Source organism: Cricetulus griseus, chromosome 3, assembly GCF_003668045.3.
Source record: "Cricetulus griseus strain 17A/GY chromosome 3, alternate assembly CriGri-PICRH-1.0, whole genome shotgun sequence".
In the NCBI taxonomy this organism is placed as follows: domain Eukaryota; kingdom Metazoa; phylum Chordata; class Mammalia; order Rodentia; family Cricetidae; genus Cricetulus; species Cricetulus griseus.
Window position 1 is genome coordinate 145,787,840 of NC_048596.1, and position 17,264 is coordinate 145,805,103.

At 39.3% G+C, this 17,264-nt stretch overlaps 1 protein-coding gene across 1 annotated transcript in view; it reads left to right on the forward strand.

The window, feature by feature from the left end:
- The first annotated feature begins 3,601 nt into the window (after positions 1-3,601).
- Zdhhc13 (zinc finger DHHC-type palmitoyltransferase 13) overlaps positions 3,602-17,264 on the forward strand; it is a 42,939-nt gene continuing 29,276 nt past the window's right edge. The window contains exons 1-4 of the mRNA XM_027410485.2: positions 3,602-3,733; positions 11,372-11,517; positions 14,546-14,668; positions 16,372-16,449. Of these exons, the coding sequence (XP_027266286.1) occupies positions 3,707-3,733; positions 11,372-11,517; positions 14,546-14,668; positions 16,372-16,449 (374 nt within the window). The 5' untranslated portion in view covers positions 3,602-3,706. The remainder of the gene's footprint in view (positions 3,734-11,371; positions 11,518-14,545; positions 14,669-16,371; positions 16,450-17,264) is intronic.

Here is a 17,264-nt window from a genome sequence, read left to right on the forward strand (position 1 = left end):
CTTCCCATGGCTTGTTCAACCTGCTTTCTTATAGAACTAGGACCACCTGCCCAGGAGCGGCACCACCCACCATGGACTGAGCCCTCCCCCATTTATCACTAACGGAGAAAATGCCTTACAGCTCTTTCTCATGGAGGCATTTCCTCAACTGAGGCTCCTTCCTCTCTGGTGACTCTAGCTTGTGTCAAGTTGACACACAAAACCAGCCAGTACAAAATCCCAATATGAAATATTCAAATCAAATAATTTCTCAACACTGCAAAAGTCAGCACTTAGTATGGTTTGTGGATCTGAGTTAACTTTGACGTCATCCTTACAGACCACTTTTTACATTGTGGTTGTTTATGTTTGAACATTTCTTGTTATGTTTCAACACTTGCCAGATGTACAAAGCATGATGGAGGGAGAGAGAGAAAAGATGAATGTTCACCAATAGCCCATGGCCATGAAAAATAAATAATGATCTACTCAACAACAGTAAGAGTGAAGTGCTGGTGAGTGGGTTATAGAGTCTTTCTCTTTGTGCTAGACAGTGAACCATGGGAATCAAGGGAACAGTTCTCTTTCTTGCTCAAATGCTTTCCCAATGCTGAGCAATGTCTGGTCTGTAGGAGAAAGTATGTGCTTGTAGGATGAGGACACTGCTACCGGTGTAAGGGCACTAGAGACAGAAAACTACATAATCTTGCTTAGGAAAGTTACATGATCAAAGCTAAGAGGAACCATAAAAAGACTGCTTTCAACCTCAACTTCCATGCAAATTTACATATGTGGACACTTAACAAAAAGGGGAAATGGTTTGCTCAGAATTACAGAGTGTTATAGGAAGAATGCCCTAGCTCCCCTCCTCCATTTACTGAAATCTTAAACCCCAGTGCTTCAGATGTAACTGTATTTGTCCATATGTTTTTTAAATACATATATGTGTATGTATATGTATGTTAAATATTTATATATGTATACATTTTAGGATACATACATAAATATATATATACATATTACATATATTTAGGATACAAATACATGCAAAGGAGATGACATGAAGGCACATGGAGAACATGACCATCTTCAATCTAATGAGACCAGCCTCAGAAGAAACTAAGCTTGCTGAAACTTTGACTTTAGGCTTCACACTTCAGATCTATGTGACAATAATTGCCTGGCACTTTAGCCACTCAGTCAGTACTGCCTTTTATATGGCAACCCTGGGAATCTAATACACACAGAAAGTGTAAACTAGAAACCAGGCTTGCTGGATCCCTATTCTTTCCCCTTTACACACAGCACCCAGCTGGTGTCATTCAATGCTCTCTCAATCCCATTCCTGAGGAGGCGCATGGCAATTATAACTAACCCATTTACAAAGCCTAGAATGTACCAAGCTTTGCTTTGAGCCCTTCACACACATCAGTTCATTTAATTCTCTCAAGAGTACTATGAAGTAAATATCATTTTGTGTCCTATTTATAGATGAGAAAACTGAAGGACAAAGACACAGCAGCATTTTGAAGATCACAGAACTACTAAACGCAGAAGCTTTTAGGGACATACACACACATTCATGCTTTTCTGCTGAGGCATGTCTACAAAGGTAATTTCAAAGGTGAGAGACAGTGACAGCAACTAGCAGCATCACTAGGCTCACTGTCATAGAGGAATTAGACAAGGATATGCTTATCTTAACCTGAAGTAGTTTGTTGGAGGGATAAAACTAATGAGCAGAGTGGAGTCAGGAGCCTGGCTAAGAAGTGGCATGTTGAAATTTATTCAGTGCAGACTCTTCCAATATCTTAGGACATCAAAACAAAAGCATGGAATAGAAGATTCCAAGCCTCCCTCAAGTTCAACAGCACCTTAATAACTCCTTAAAGAGGAAAGACTCAAACTGCATGGCCATAGCACTAACTAATAAGAAGGAACGTGATTGGATCCTCTCTCCACCACTCACTAGTCAAATGATTTGGAGTTTATGGAATCAGCCAGAACCATTTCATGACTTAGATATAATGTATGCAGAACACTGGCACAGTTACCAACACACACTAAGTGATCAATAATTCAATAAACAGACATCCAATTAGGTAACCATTAGGGAGTGACCTCACCAGAAGGTTCTCTCCTCTTTGAAACCCTCCCCAAGTTTCATTCTACCCTATCCAAATTAACTGCCTTTTCCTCCAGCTCTGAAGGAAGTCCCTTGCCCTTCCTTCTATTTGTTATTTAGTTTGCTCTGCATGGCATCATAAAAGTTGATGACATATTTGTACATCCACACATCTACTCACTGTAATTATGGTATTTTCTGAGTCTAAGTGCTGTTCTGGGTACTGAGAGTTCCAAAACAAATATGCTTCCCATCTTCACTGGGTGTAAGTTTTGTGGGTAACCTACTGTATGCCCAATAAGTAGAGTCACTGACAATAATAACAATACACTTATAATTTTACTGTTTCAATGTAATATTTTTTCATGGATAAACCCAGCACTTTATTTCCAGACATTTATTTCATGGTTTATAGGATGTGGAGTCATTATAGTTTTGATTCTATTCTGAATTAGTTTCTAAGGATCTAACCCAGCTGGGCTTAGCAGCAGAGGCATTAAGGAATTATTACACAGTACTGTGTTGAATGCTGGTCTAGGAAAGCCCCATTGTTTTCTGGATGCTGAGGAAGGAGGGCTTGCCACTGGCAGGACCCAAGAGTATCCTTGTTTCATAATTCACCAATCTGTGTAAGACTTACATGCCAGCTTCTCCATATATTCCACCAAAAGGTGCAGGGTGGGGCTTGTCTAGTTTACCTCTACCTTCCCTCTGGAACTCATGTATCTTCTGCTTTAAAACAAAAACAAACAAAAAAACACCTTATTTTGTTGGATTTATTAATTTATTTGTGGAGGTGGTAGTGAGTGAGCTTCTCTCTCTCTCTCTCTCTCTCTCTCTCTCTCTCTGTGTGTGTGTGTGTGTGTGTGTGTGTGTGTGTGTGTGTGTGTGTGTGTGTGTAAGTGAGTACATTAGAGGACAACTTTGAGACTTTTCCTCTTCTGCCATGTTCCTGGGGAGCACACCCAGGTCGTGAGACTTGCCGGCAAGCAAGTGCCTTTACCCTCTGAGCTATCTCAACTGCTCATATCTTCTGCTTTCTATAAGGAAATAGGCCTTGATGGGAAAAGTGCCTTGCTCAAGAGCACATGACTTAAGAGCAGCAAACATTTTAACAGCTAATATATGTGAGGTTGTCCATGAGACAGAACGCTCTTCATTTGTCAAACCTCTGCTGAGGGACAGTGCATACTTTTCCTCAGTGAATCTTCCAAATGCTTAGATGAAGTTGCTCTTGACTCCATTTCACAGTTAGGGAGACTGAGGTGAGGTAGAGATTTCCACAAGAACATCTAGTTTGGGGACAGCCCAATCCAGCACCTGTAGAGCCTCCACCTGAGGGGTGCCAAGGGTGGGGCTGTGGGAGGTAGCATAGCAGGGGCGGGGCACGACCGGCAGTTCTCTAAAGGTGAGAAAGCCCCGCCTCCGTGCGAGAGAGGGCGGGGATTGGCTCGGCGTGGCTGATTGGCAGCGCGGGGAAGCACGCAGCTACGGGGGCGGGGCGCGAGCCGGAAGTGAGCGAGAGGCGGCTGAGGCGTGCTGGCCGGCGAGCCGCAGCCGCCACTCTGCGCAGGAGCCGCTGCGGGGCGGGCGCCGGGCGTGATGGAGGGCCCGGGGCTGGGCTCGCAGGTGAGCGCGGCAGGGCGGGGCGGGGACGGCGGTGGGGACCCGAGCGGTGGCCAGGTGAGGCAGCTCCGCTAGGGAGCCAGGCCTGGGCCTTGGCCACACTGAGAAAGATGCTGCTTGTCCCCTGCTTGTGGCCGCGAAGCGAGGGCGGGCGCGCCTGCCGCTTCCATTTAGCTGCGGGGCGTCACGCACCGGCCTCTGGGTCTGCTGGGGCCTGGAAAGTGTCAGATGACACACCTCAGGTGGCCCAGCCAGCCTTAGACCTTTGCCTGGAGTCTCAGAGATTCTGTTGAGTAATTTTCAGCCCTAGCGCCTAGGCTGCCGCCTTCTCTCCACCCTGTGCTGTCTTAACTCTAGTTCCCACCTACAGCCTTCCTTGAAAGCTTGGAGGCTATGGAGACGGAAGGAAGGAACTCCTTGGTGCCTTCTGCAAAATCCCAAAGGACTCTACACTTAGCAGGGCGCCTGTTACCCAAAGCTACATCAGTTCCAGAGGCCACAGGGGAAGCTTTAAAAGCCAAGCGAACTCAGAATTTGTCCCTTTTGATTGTGACCTCTAAAGACTAAAACTGGCTTTCAGTCGATGGTTTTTCAATCCTAGCAAATGTTTAGCATGTGCCACATACTGTGCATCTTTTTATCCCAGCATCCTTAAGCAAAAGAAATCACCACTTATAGGTGAGAAAACTGAAGCAGTCCCTGATTCGAGTGAGCTAGAAGTAGATTTTCCAAGCAATTTGAAGTAATCACATTGCTTGGACTTTAACTGTTTTTCCTAATCCCAAGGGCGTTCTTCATATCTTTCTCTTTTTTTCTTCTTCAACCAGTTTGATGTAGGTTTAAGTGGCAGATAGCAGGCTGAAGTGTTTTCATTGAGAGTTCTTGCATTTTAAAAGAAAATGATGTGCAGGGAGATTGTATTTTACAAAATGGTGTAGATTCTTTACATGGAATTGTGTCTCATTATTTTTCTCAGACTCAAAAGTTGGTAAGAGTAGCCATCATTTTTTAATTACTGTCACTCATTTTTAATAAACCTATAGGGGCTTAAAGTTTATTCCTCCATGCTGAAGGGAAAATTACCCTGCCCAAGTTCTATGACATCAAAAGGGAGGATGATTTTAGAGGTTGAAGTTGGTGGACCAAGATAGATTGTTGCTAATAATGATTTCTATTGTTACTTTCTTCTGTTATAATGGGGAGAGCTTACCCCCATTCTTGGTCCTCACTACTCACTTGTGAGCTAGGAAAGAGTAATTATTTCTAATTTTAAAAGTGAGAACTGAGACTCAAGAAAGTAGAGTCATAGCTATAAGAGCAGCAAAGTGTCACTGCCATTCCACTCATTCATGTAGGAAATGTTTTGAATGTCCTCTAGAAGTTAGGCTCTATTCTTCATGAACAAAACTGACAAAAAACATCCCTTTTATTGAATTTGGTACTTGGTGCTGATAGGTTTTTGCCAGAAATTTTCTACCCAACCTGGTTCTTTGTTATGTTTAGGACCTCATCTTTTACAGTTTTGTTTTGTCAGTAAACTCCCAGCTACACTGGGATCCAGGCCTTTATACTTACTTTCTCTGCCCAGAATGTTCTTTCCTGTGCATTGATGTGGCTTATTCCTCCACATCTATAATGTCCTCAGACAAATCTCACCTCCATGTAGCACTTTCCATCCCCTTGTGCTTAAAGTGGCAAGCCTTTCCCATTGTCATCACTAGCAACAACACTCCATGACCTTTTTCTTGGTTTCATATTTCTCCCTAGCATTTACTATTATGCAATATACTCACTGGTCCTGATGATGCTCTTTCCCCTCTTCCAGAAATAATGGGGAGTGATTAAGAACCTTCTAGGAGTCTTTATATATCACAGTAATTATAATCTATTCAAGTGGATAAAAGCTAAAAGTCCCTGGCTCTAGTAGTCTATGATTCCAATTCATTTGTTTTTCTCTAGTCCACTTAGGATTCCAGCTCACAAATTACTTAAGGTACCAGGATAACATGTGTTGTTTCTTGTCTGTTTCCATAAGAGACATGGGTTGGGGAGAAAGAGAAAGAAAGGAATAACAAGAAAGACACAGGGAAATAATGAGGGCAGTGATTGGTATCTGATGCAAGCATCAAAAATGAGAGTCTAACTGGTGTCCAACCAATAGTGAATTTAAAAAATGTAACTGTGATACTTCTGTTAACATTGTGACAAATTTTAATGATTCTCTGTTATACCTCCCTACCCCCACTTTATTTGTGAGTCAGGATAATGATCCTCACCAGAGTTTTCCAGACCATGGTTTTCTCTTAAAGTCTATTGCAACTTCAAGTGTACTTGCTATTTTAAAAATAGTTTGATTGCATGATAATTTCCCTGTAGCTTAAAGATGCTCCAATTACATGTCCTTGTATAACAAACCACTCAAAAACATAATGGTATGAAGAACAGCCATTGTTAACTCATGGATCTGTACATCAAAAATTTGAATACATTGACTGGTTCAGGTTGGTTTGCCTTCCTGTTCCATTGTGTCTAGAGCCTCAGCTGGAAAGACTCATAAGCTAGATGTGAATTGCTAGCTGGTGCTGGTATTATCTGGGAGTGTCTTTACTCATAGATCTGGTAGTTGATGCTGACTCTCAGCAGACTCCTCTGTGTGACATGTGACCTGGTCTTCTACATAGCCTGGTAGCTGCATTCTAAAAGAAGTGTGTCTTAGGAGACAGGAAGAGGAAGATACATTTCTAAGGCTTAGACTTGCAAACGGGCACAGCATCATTTCTGCAGTATTTTATTAGTGAAGCAGTTCACAGAGCTTAAAGTCAAGAGGAAGTGGCATAGACCTTCACCTCTTGATCTGAAAATTTAAAAAAAAAAAAATTGGGAGACTGTATTATAAAGATTGCCACAGGTGTACCTTTGTGCCTCTTACATAATGTTCCTATTTTGGCCCTTTTCTTCCCTGTGTCTTTCTTGTTATTCCTTTCTTTCTCTTTCTCCCCAACCCATGTCTCTTATGGAAACAGACAAGAAACAACACATGTTATCCTGGTACCTTAAGTAATTTGTGAGCTGGAATCCTAAGTGGACCAGAGAAAAACAAATGAATTGGAATCATAGACTACTAGAGCCAGTGACTTTTAGCTTTTATCCACTTGAATAGATTATAATTACTGTGATATATAAAGACTCCTAGAAGGTTCTTAATTTCATTTTACTATAACTAAGTGCATGTTGTTTTTGGCTACGTATGACTCTGCTGATATTTTTTTTTTTTAGCAGATAGAGCAAAGCATAGCTATTCAAAAGAGCATTGTGGTTCTGGTTCTGGGTAAAATGGAAGGGTTGAAAACACACCTCTCCCACTGAGTGTGTCTGTGAAGTCTGGCAGATGATATAACATCATCAGGACTCTGGAAAAGTAAATGATAGAAATAAGATTGAAGATGACCAGAAGACAGACTCTATCAACCCAGCACATAATTTACCTTTTCGATTCTTATGTTTTGCTGCTGTTGTAGACTTAACTCCTAAAGGAGGGCATCTGGGTAGACAGAGCTCCATAAGAAATCCATTTCACTTAAGAATCAAGCAAAGGCTTCTGGCAGCATGGGTGCTGGAACTTTCTTCAGTAGCCAGAAGAATTGTGATTTCAAGAGTAGTTCCTGGAACTGAGCACAAAATAAAAAATTCATCTGTGAAATAACAAGCTGATGAACTGGACATCAGAATTTAAAGCTTATCCCATGAATGGTTCTTCTAAGAAAAAGAAAGCTACAGCCCAAGGGAAAATATTTGCAAGTCACATATCTCTAGTACTATGTCTAGATTGTTTAAAGTCAAGAACTCTTAAAACTTAACAGTAAGAAAACAAAAAGCACAAATGAAGAATGCTAGCTGGGCATGTTAGCACATGCCTGATATCCTAGTTCTTAGGAAGCTGAAGCAGGATGATCACTACAAGTTAGAGGCTGAACTGTATGTAGTGAGACCCTGTATCAAAAAAGGGAGGGTAGTAAAGACTTAAACATAAACTTCATAGAAAATATTCAGAAGACAGGTGAGCATGTGAAATAATGCTCAGCCACATTCACCATTAGGGATATGCAAATTAAGACCTTTGTGAAGTATACTATACATCTGTTGTGCTAACAGTTGACCAAGCTGATGGGACTGGATAGTGCTCTTTAAAGTCTGTCCGATTCACAGGTTGTTGTTTTTACTTCATGAATTAAAACATTTTTTACTTCATGAATTTAAACATTTAAATTCGTTACACATTCGGTGTTGTTATATCTTCTTATTGAATTAGCTCTATAATATGATGAACTCCCCTTTACTTCTCAAAATATTGTTGACACTTGCTTTGTCATATCGTCATATAACCAGTGCATTCTTTATGCTTAATATTTATGTACCTCTGTGTATTTTTATGTGTTATATTGAGTTTTCCATTGACAGACTTTTTCTAGCCTTGTAGAGTTCACTCTGTACATACCTGTATACAGTACATTCTTTTTACTTTTCAAAATTTAGGATATATGCAAGTAATATGTCTTTTTGTTTCTAGAAAGCATTGAGAAATTTTAAGTGTCTCAAATCTTAAGCTTTGGCACCCCCCAACACATACACACACTTTCTTCCCTGATTAGCTTATTTCTCTCTTGAAATCTGCTCTCATCTTTAGGTATCCCAACATATTTCATCTATTATTTCTGGCTTCTCATTTATAGACAGAGGCCCTGAGGCTCTAGCGGGCCTCTTAACATTGCCACACAATATTGTTACAAAGTAGCTTAAAATAATCACCAATAACCTCAATGCATTAAGCAAATTTACTATTTTGTTTTGGTCTGCACATGCGACTAGTGGTAATTCTGAAATTTTTAGGTTCATGGTAAGGTTCGCCCCCATCCCTTGCTTCCTTTCTTTCTTTTTAATTGAAAATTGTTTGTACATTATGTTCTGATCATGGTTTCCCTTTCCTCAACTCCTCCCAGATCCTGCCCACCTCCCTATTCCATCTCCTCTATATAGTTCTCTTTTGCTTTCTTCGATTTCCCTCCCTCCCTCCCTCCCTCCCTCCCTCTCCCTCCCACCCCCCTCCCTCCCTCCCCTTCCCCTCACTCACACACACACAAAACTTAAACTCTGATTTCTTGGAGATCATTTTCATACCTTCCTATTGTTCATGGTTAAAATAGCCTATTTCGGGTATTTTGTCCAGTTTTCTGGGTCTTTAAAATAGCAGGATAGCCAGGGAGAGATCCAGTCCTGGTTATTGCATTGTGCTCCTATGTTCCCTGTTCTGGGAACCTTAATTGATGTAGCCATTTTTAAGCTGGTTTAGCATACCTTTAATGTCAGTTACACTTCTGGCTACACATTGTTAAGAATCGTTTATGCATGGATACCCAGAGACATAGACAAGAAAGTGCACAGCAGTATTGTATGCAGTAGTCCCAAACTGGAAAGATCCAAATGGCCACATAAATAAGTTGATTGTGGCATGTTAATATTGGATCATTTTACATCAATAGGAATGAACTCATTGTAGCTTCTTATGTCAACTTGTAAGTCTAATATGAAGCAAAACAAAGGTTACATATATAACATGATTTCACACCAGATTAAAGGAGAAAAACAACTAGTTTTAAGGCTGCACATACAAAGGATGACACTGTGAAGAAAAGCAAAAGCAGTTATTCTTAATATGAGGAAACTTTCTTTAGTGTGGGAATAGTGTATGTTGGGGGCAATGTGCTGGGGTGCTGGCAGTGTGGTTTCATGGCTTTGGGGATAGTTTTGTGTAATTCATTTAATACTGACACTGAACACTGTATAAAAGAAGCAGTCAAGGCCAGGTATAGGATAAATTCCTGTAGTTCTGGCACTTTGGAGGTGGAGACAGGAGAATCAGAAAATACATTATTAGATTTTTTTCATACAGCTCAGAGAACAGTTTCAGAAAGAAAGTTCTAAAATATTTCAAGGTAATATAATTGTAACAGCTAATAACCAAGGAAACGATATTGAAGGTGGTAAGCACTCCTGGTTTTTAAATCATCTTTAGTTGTACATAAGTACCTCTTGACTTTGCTTAACAGTAATTCAGGAATTTACCCTCTACTTCACTGTTGCCTCAGTTTTTGAGCCGTGAACCTAGGGCCTCCTCCATGCTAGTTGAACACTCTTTATCACTAACATATAGCCCCCAACCTGCGCCATCTCTTAACAAAAGCAATGCCTTTATTGACATTGAATACTTTATTTCCACTTGGGAATTTGAACAGTTTAAGAGATTGATTTGATTGGTTATCATACTAATGAATGGTGTACAGTTTTACCACCATTGGAGTTGAATCTTAGTCATTCTTTAAATTTTAGAATATATGCAAATAATATCTCTTTGTTTTTTAGAAAGTGTTGAGAAACTCAGCTGTTATGTATCTCAACATTAGATCTTTGCTTTGGGGGCATTAAAACGACTCAATGAGCCTTATTTGTCCTGGGGATTATAACCCATTTCTAACATCTTTCCTGATGTTTGTGTACTTGATATTTTAACGAAGTTGTTGACAATTGTCAAGTGTGTCACCACCACCCAGCTTGTTATGGCCAGTTTTGATTGTTAATTTGACTACACCTGTAATCAACTAAAACCAAAGCAGCTGGTCATTCCTGTGAGAGATTTTCTTTATTTTTTTAATTGTTAATGACTTATTTCTTTTTATTTTCTGCACAGTGGTGTTTTTCTTGCATGTATGCCTGTGTGAGGGATCTGTCAGATCCCTTGGAACTGGAATTACTAGGCCTGATGGGACTCCTTCCCTGAACCCTGTGGTCACTTTTGTACTGGCTATCTGTTGCTGAGCGATGACAAATGATCACATATGTAATGGCTTAGAGAGTTTATTAGCTCAGTGTTTCTGCTTGTCAGGTCCAGACACAGCTTGGCTGGATTCTTTGCTGGTGTCATGGCAGAGCTGTGTTCCCTTATGAAACTTACATTTCTTTCTCAAGCTCATGTGACTACTAATGGAAGTCAGCTCTTTGTGGATGCTTGATAATTGTTCTCATTTTCTTGATGTCTGTCACCAGGGGCACTTTCACTTCCAGAAGCTACCATCAGTCCTTGCCACTTGGGCTTCTTGCTGTCTTGTTTGTTTCATAGCAACCTGTTTTTGTAAAACCAATAGGAGCCTCTGCTAAGACAGTCTTATTAATCATTGTCATAGAGGACATTATCCCACCACCTTTAACATGTTGCTTGCCACAGGGTGTTTCCATTGTCATTGGGAAAGGAAAATACAAGAGCTTGCTTCATTTGGAAGTGGGAAGAATATTTTTAGGGTGTACCCAAAATTCTGAAAACAAGATCCCAGTAATGTTCTGACAATGTCAGCAGCCATGACTCTCTACTATTACTACCCAGGCATGTTCATGCCTTTTCAGCTAACCTGTTCTATGACCACATTTATAATTTGTGTTTTTTCTAATATTAAGCATCTAAGATAAACTATCTAAGATACTCCTGTAAGAGTTTAAAGCTTAGGTATTGTTGATAGTATTGAATGCTTCACTACATAGTTAATTATGATATTAACTCTTTTATATGTTTTGTCAATTGCTCTTACTCTTCAGTGCAGGAATCACAACCATGGCTCACACCTTCCAGGATTTGGTCGACACGGCACCTGTGCTCACGAAAACAAAGAACTTTCGAAGGCAAAAGAAATTCTTCCTCTTATAGAGGACTCCAGTAACTGTGACATTGTCAAAGCCACACAGTGAGTCTACTAGATGCTCTGTGTTATCCATAGAACCTGTTTGCTGCTATAACTTGTATGCAATTGATAGTACTTTATGGTCACTTCCTTACTGTATCCTAATAGCTCGATACCAGCACCAAGTGAATTTGCCGTTTCAGCATCAGAGTACTTAGTGTAGTATATAGCCTGTTTGTGTATCATGCAATTCCATTAGATTATGAGCGGCTTCTTAGCAAAATTCTACCTCCTTTATGTTTGTAGCCCCAGGCCTCTTGCATAGTTTCTGTCTTTCATTGGGTACCTGGTAAATTGTTTACTGGAAAAGTGAATGAATGAGTTGGAACAAGACTAAAACCAGACTCTGAATTTGAATTTAAAGCATGCTGTAATCTAATACAGGAATGGGATGGGAAATAACAGCTCATGTTTATAAATATTAGCCATTAATTATTACCTGTTTCCTACATTTTTGTTTGCTGGCACCAGAGGACAGATAGTTAGAAGTATATTCTCTGACCACTTGAAGCAAATAATGGGTCTGTTCCTTGTGCTGAAAATGGAATTGCATTTAAAGTAGTTCTGTTTATGGTGATCATATGTGGACATCTATATCATCAGTTACTACCAGTGTTTTCATCTTTACGGAGCCTGTTTATTTCAGTGGCCTCTCACCTCTCGCTTTTGAGCATATTTTGAAATGTGTTGTCTATCAGACAGAATTAGGTAGTAATTTATATTTTAGTATTGAGTATAAACATTATATTTATTTAATATGACATACTCATCTAATCACCATAAAGAATTAATATTACCAGGCTATCTTAGTATGGTTTCTGTTAAATTCCTGGTTGGTCTTAACACTGACTAATGTTTTTTGTTCATTATTCATATGTTAAGAATTACCTAAGTATCCTAGTTACCAGTATTTATAAAGTTTAAAGGCTCCAGGTCCGCTACATTGGGTGAATATAATCTGGTAGTTTGTGTTGCTAGGAAGACAAGAGTGTTCTTAAGGGGAATGTTGGTTTTAATCAGAATTGGGAACATTGAAATGTCTCTGTCACCTGGAAAGCTCTGTTGTGCCAAATGCTAGATATCAGCTGCAATCACAGGGAAGCTCCATAAAAACTCATCTCTGATGTTACGTTAGGTCTTGGACCTTCTCAAATGATCGTGGAGATATCTTTAGTTAGTTATTTGGAAAGGAGAAATGAGCAGAGAGACAGACGTTCGAAACGACCAATAATGTGTCGTCTTAATGTTTCTCAAATAAAAGGGAGAATTTTTTTTCCAGCAAAATAACCAAGGTGACCTTTAAAAGATGGAATATACAACTATGATGCTGTGTCATTTATCAGAAGCTTCCACATATTGTTTTCGCTTAGCATTGTGATACATATGCCTCCACTCTTTAAAATGCTGCAAAGGCATGTGCACATTTTTATCAAGCAGATACATTTTCATTATACAGTGTGGAAAAGTGAGATCATTCACCAGTTGGTTTGATTTTTGACCTGTAAGAGCCAGTTGACACTTTCAGGTCCTTCTAGATAGAAATGAGTTTCAGAGAAAGTGCTGAAAGATAGGTTGTGGTTAGTTTCTGTTCAAAAGAAATGTGCAATTGTGGTAGTGGTGGTGGTGGCAGGGTGCACACCTTTAATCCCAACACTCTGAAGGATGGATCTCTTAAGTTTGAGGCCAGCCTGGTCTGCTGAGCAAGCCAGCCAGAGCTACATGGAGAAACTCTGTCTTAAGAAACCAAAAGGAGGTAGGGGTGTTGCTAATGAAAGATTTTTAAGTTTATGCATGTATTAGAAGAAATACCTCAATAGATTCAATATCTCCTAGACTTCTTTTCCATTCCTGTTATCTGCCTCAAACTTTAGTTTCTCATCCCCTGTATTCTCTGCCATCACGCCTATGTTGGTCTCTGAACTCTTATCTATTCTTAAGCTGGTCTAAGTAACTTCTATAGTACCACTAATGAAATCTTTCTTAAAACTAGAATTCTCAGCACTTTCCTTTTCAAGATTGGTTTGAGAGTTTCTTGGTTTCCCACTGAACTATAGATGAGACATTAACAGTCTCATCTACCTTGTGTGGTCTTGCCTCTTGCCCTTCCCTCTCTCCTGTATTGTTTGTGCTTAGCATTGCTAAGTTGCTTCTGTTTCTTTGAACATCTATATAGTATTTCACATCTCAGTTTTTGTACATGTTATTCCTTCTGTCCAGAAAGCCCTCCCTTCTTAAAATACAGCATGGGTATCATGTTTTAGTTTTTGCAAGAAGGACTCATCATTCCCTCCTTGTCTAGGTCTACATTATGGTCATTTATTGTTGAATTCTTCCCATTCCAAGTTTGCTTTTAGGATTTTTCCTACATTGTGAGATAGTTGCATAGGTGTGCTTTGCTTCAGAGATAAGATTATAGTCAGGAGCCAGCACCATATGTTCTTAAACAAATGTAATTATTGAAGGAGGGCAGGTCTGAGCACTAAAGTTTAAGAAAGTCTACTTCAGCTCCACATGAATTAATCCATCAGTATGTACACTGAGCTTACTTTGTTTGGCTTTACACTATTTGTGCATCAATTAGACTTAGACCATATCAAAGAATTCACCATTGTGGAGGTCAGCAACCAGTTTCAACCAGTTGGGTTCAAAATGTTTTCAGGAAATACTTCACCAGCTCTTGTACTGTAATTCATAGAATTTTAAAATTTTGTCTTGGTTGGCTATACAATATTGTATGACAGCTGTTTACATGGTATCTATATTGTGTAAGTAACCTATAATTGACTTACAGTATGTGGGAAGATATGCATAATTATTATATATGACACCGTTTTATGTAAGGGACTTAAACATGCACAGATGTTTGCATCTGCAGGGATCCCTCCAAGAATACTGAGGGACTATGTATTTCCGTATTAACTATAAAGTTATTTGGATTTAAAAAAAAAAGTCATGGTAAAGGGAAGAAATTTTTACACATAAAACTATTATAATAGTATTAACTATGCTTTTCTTTTTTTTCTTACTTAAGATATGGAATTTTCGAACGATGTAAAGAGTTGGTAGAAGCAGGATATGATGTCAGACAACCAGACAGAGAAAATGTGTCTCTACTTCACTGGGCTGCCATTAACAATAGACTGGAGCTTGTAAAGTAAGATGGAGTGTATATGCGAGTGAACTGGTCTTTGTGCTTCTGGAACTCACTTTCGTTTTGTTTTTCCTATGAGTTGGATGACTATGGCCTTATATTGTAAATGAATACCTGGAATTTGCCACACATCTGTTACTATAGAGTAGAAGAGAACCAATCATAAAGAGGACCTATCGTAAACATAAAGGCTATTAAGTGAAAGCAGATGTGTTTTGTTTTATTTGTTTGTTTGTTTTGTTTTTTCGAGACAGGGTTTCTTTGTGTAGCTTTGGAGCCTATCCTGGCACTTGCTCTGGAGACCAGGGCTCGAACTCACAGAGATCTGCCTGCCTCTGCCTCCCAAGTGCTGGGATTAAAGGCGTGCGCCACCAACGCCCAGCCTGTATTTTAAAAAGAAAGGAATAACATTACAAACATTGTCAGGATAGAAGTTGCATCTAATTCTAGAAGAAGCATTGAAATATTTTGTGTTAAAACAGCAAGAGGAATAGATAGGTAGAGAATTAAATTTGAAAAAAGTTAAATGTGGAATACTGTTTGAAGTGAGCATTTAATGGTTTATATAGTTCTTCATAAAGAAAGCCCTGCTGCCTACCCATCATTGTTTGGTATAACAATTTTTACGTTAGTGTGTAAAATGCTATTGGTGTTGAGTATTTGAGTGTATATGTTTCATATTATAAAATCCTTGAGTTCTAAAAGACTAAATTTACTAGTTTAAAAATCTTATAATACATATTGACAAACTCATGGTATATTCTTTAGATAATGTGATAAATGAAGCACATCTTTGAAGTAAGAAAATAAACTTCTCTAAACTAGAGATGAAAATTGTTTTCATTCCATTGTAGGTTCACTGTATACAGTACTTCATACCTTATGTTCTCAAAATAGATTTTAAATTCATTTTTTTGCTACTTTAAGAATTCATTCCTGGGCTGGAGAAATGGCTCACTGGTTAAGAGCACTGGCTGTTCTTCCAGAGGACCTGAATTCAATTCCCAGCAACCACATGGTGGCTCAGAACTGTCTTTAATGAGATCTGTCACCCTCTTCTTGTCTTCAGGCATATATGCAGACAGAACACTGTATAGAAAATAAATAAAATTAAAAAAAAAATTCATTCCCACATGCTACTTCTAATTTTGAACTGCTAAAAATGATAAAATCGCACCTTCCTCTTTCTACTTTCGAAGCTATTTAAGAGTGCTATAGTCATTAGGATGTTCAGGGAAGTTACCATGTGTTGGGTTTGTGGGTGATAGTGGAATGCTAATTATAGCAGAAATAATTATGTATATACTATTAAGTGTTTCACCAGAGATTTGTCTGCTGCTGTCCTACATAGTTTTGAGACTTACATAGATTTGGGCCCTTCAGGAGAGTTCTCTAATTTCTGTTTTATAATATAGTGCTAAGAAAAAGTTGGGTTGGGTTGGTAGACAACTTTCCTGGGTTGGATCCCAGTACCACATAAAAACTGGATGTGATGGTGCACACCTATAATCTCAGTAATCAGGAAGTGGAGACAGGATTATCAGAAGTTAGTTCAGGTCATCTTTGGCCACCTAGCAAGTTTGAAGCTGGCCTGGGATACATGAGACTTTGTCTTAGGGTGGGGATAGGAGGGTGGGATGGGGGAGGACTTTCCTTTCTCAGTATTAATCTAAAGTTTAATGTCTTATTTTCATTGCCTTTAACAGGTTTTATATTTCCAAAGGTGCTGTGATAGATCAGTTGGGAGGTGATTTAAATTCAACTCCTCTTCACTGGGCCATCCGGTAAGATGTCTTTCCAAACTGAAGTTAAGCTGTATGTGGCTTATGGCAGCAGGTCATAAACTCAGCTGCAGGCAGGGGAATGGGTTTCTTTTCCTTTGTCCCCTCTCTTCTTTTCAAAATAAAGTACTACTTTAGCATTTCCAGAGAGTTGTTTAGTGCTTGATCCCTGTGCTCCAGTATGATTATCAGACTCAAATGTATGGAATTCCATTTTAAAACTGGAATGAACATCTCTATTTAGTTTGTATGAATGAAAGCAGTAGTTCAATTGTAAACTCAGTTTCCAGCCTTTAAGAATGATTTTTCTGGACAATAGTGGTTTGTGCCTTTAATTCCAGCACTTGGAAGGCAGGGGCAGGTACATCTTTGAGTTCAAGGCCAGCCTGGACTATAGAGTGGGTTCCTGGTGAGCCAGGGCTACACAGAGAAACCCTGTCTTCAAAAAAGAAAACAAGAGAGAGATTGATTTCCTCTCAAAATAAAAGTAAAGTGTATCTCTGTCTTTTAAGATCAAATGGGTAACCTCCTTTGAAGTTGATGCAGGCCGGTTTACAATAGCACTTATGAAATCTAGCCTCCTTGTTTACTGTGTGGTACACTGATCCTGTGAAGCTGAGAGAATCAGTCTGTCTGGTTAACCCACTCTGGTTGGTGAGGTTGTAACTAAAGTGAAAAGTTAATTGTTACTGCAAAGCAGATCGCAGAATCTTTTCTCAATAGGCAAGAGTTGAGGAACCTAAGGATTATTTTTCTCCCTCAAACTATTGCTGTGGTTAGTTTACATGAAAATGAGTTTTGTTTGGGAAGATATATAT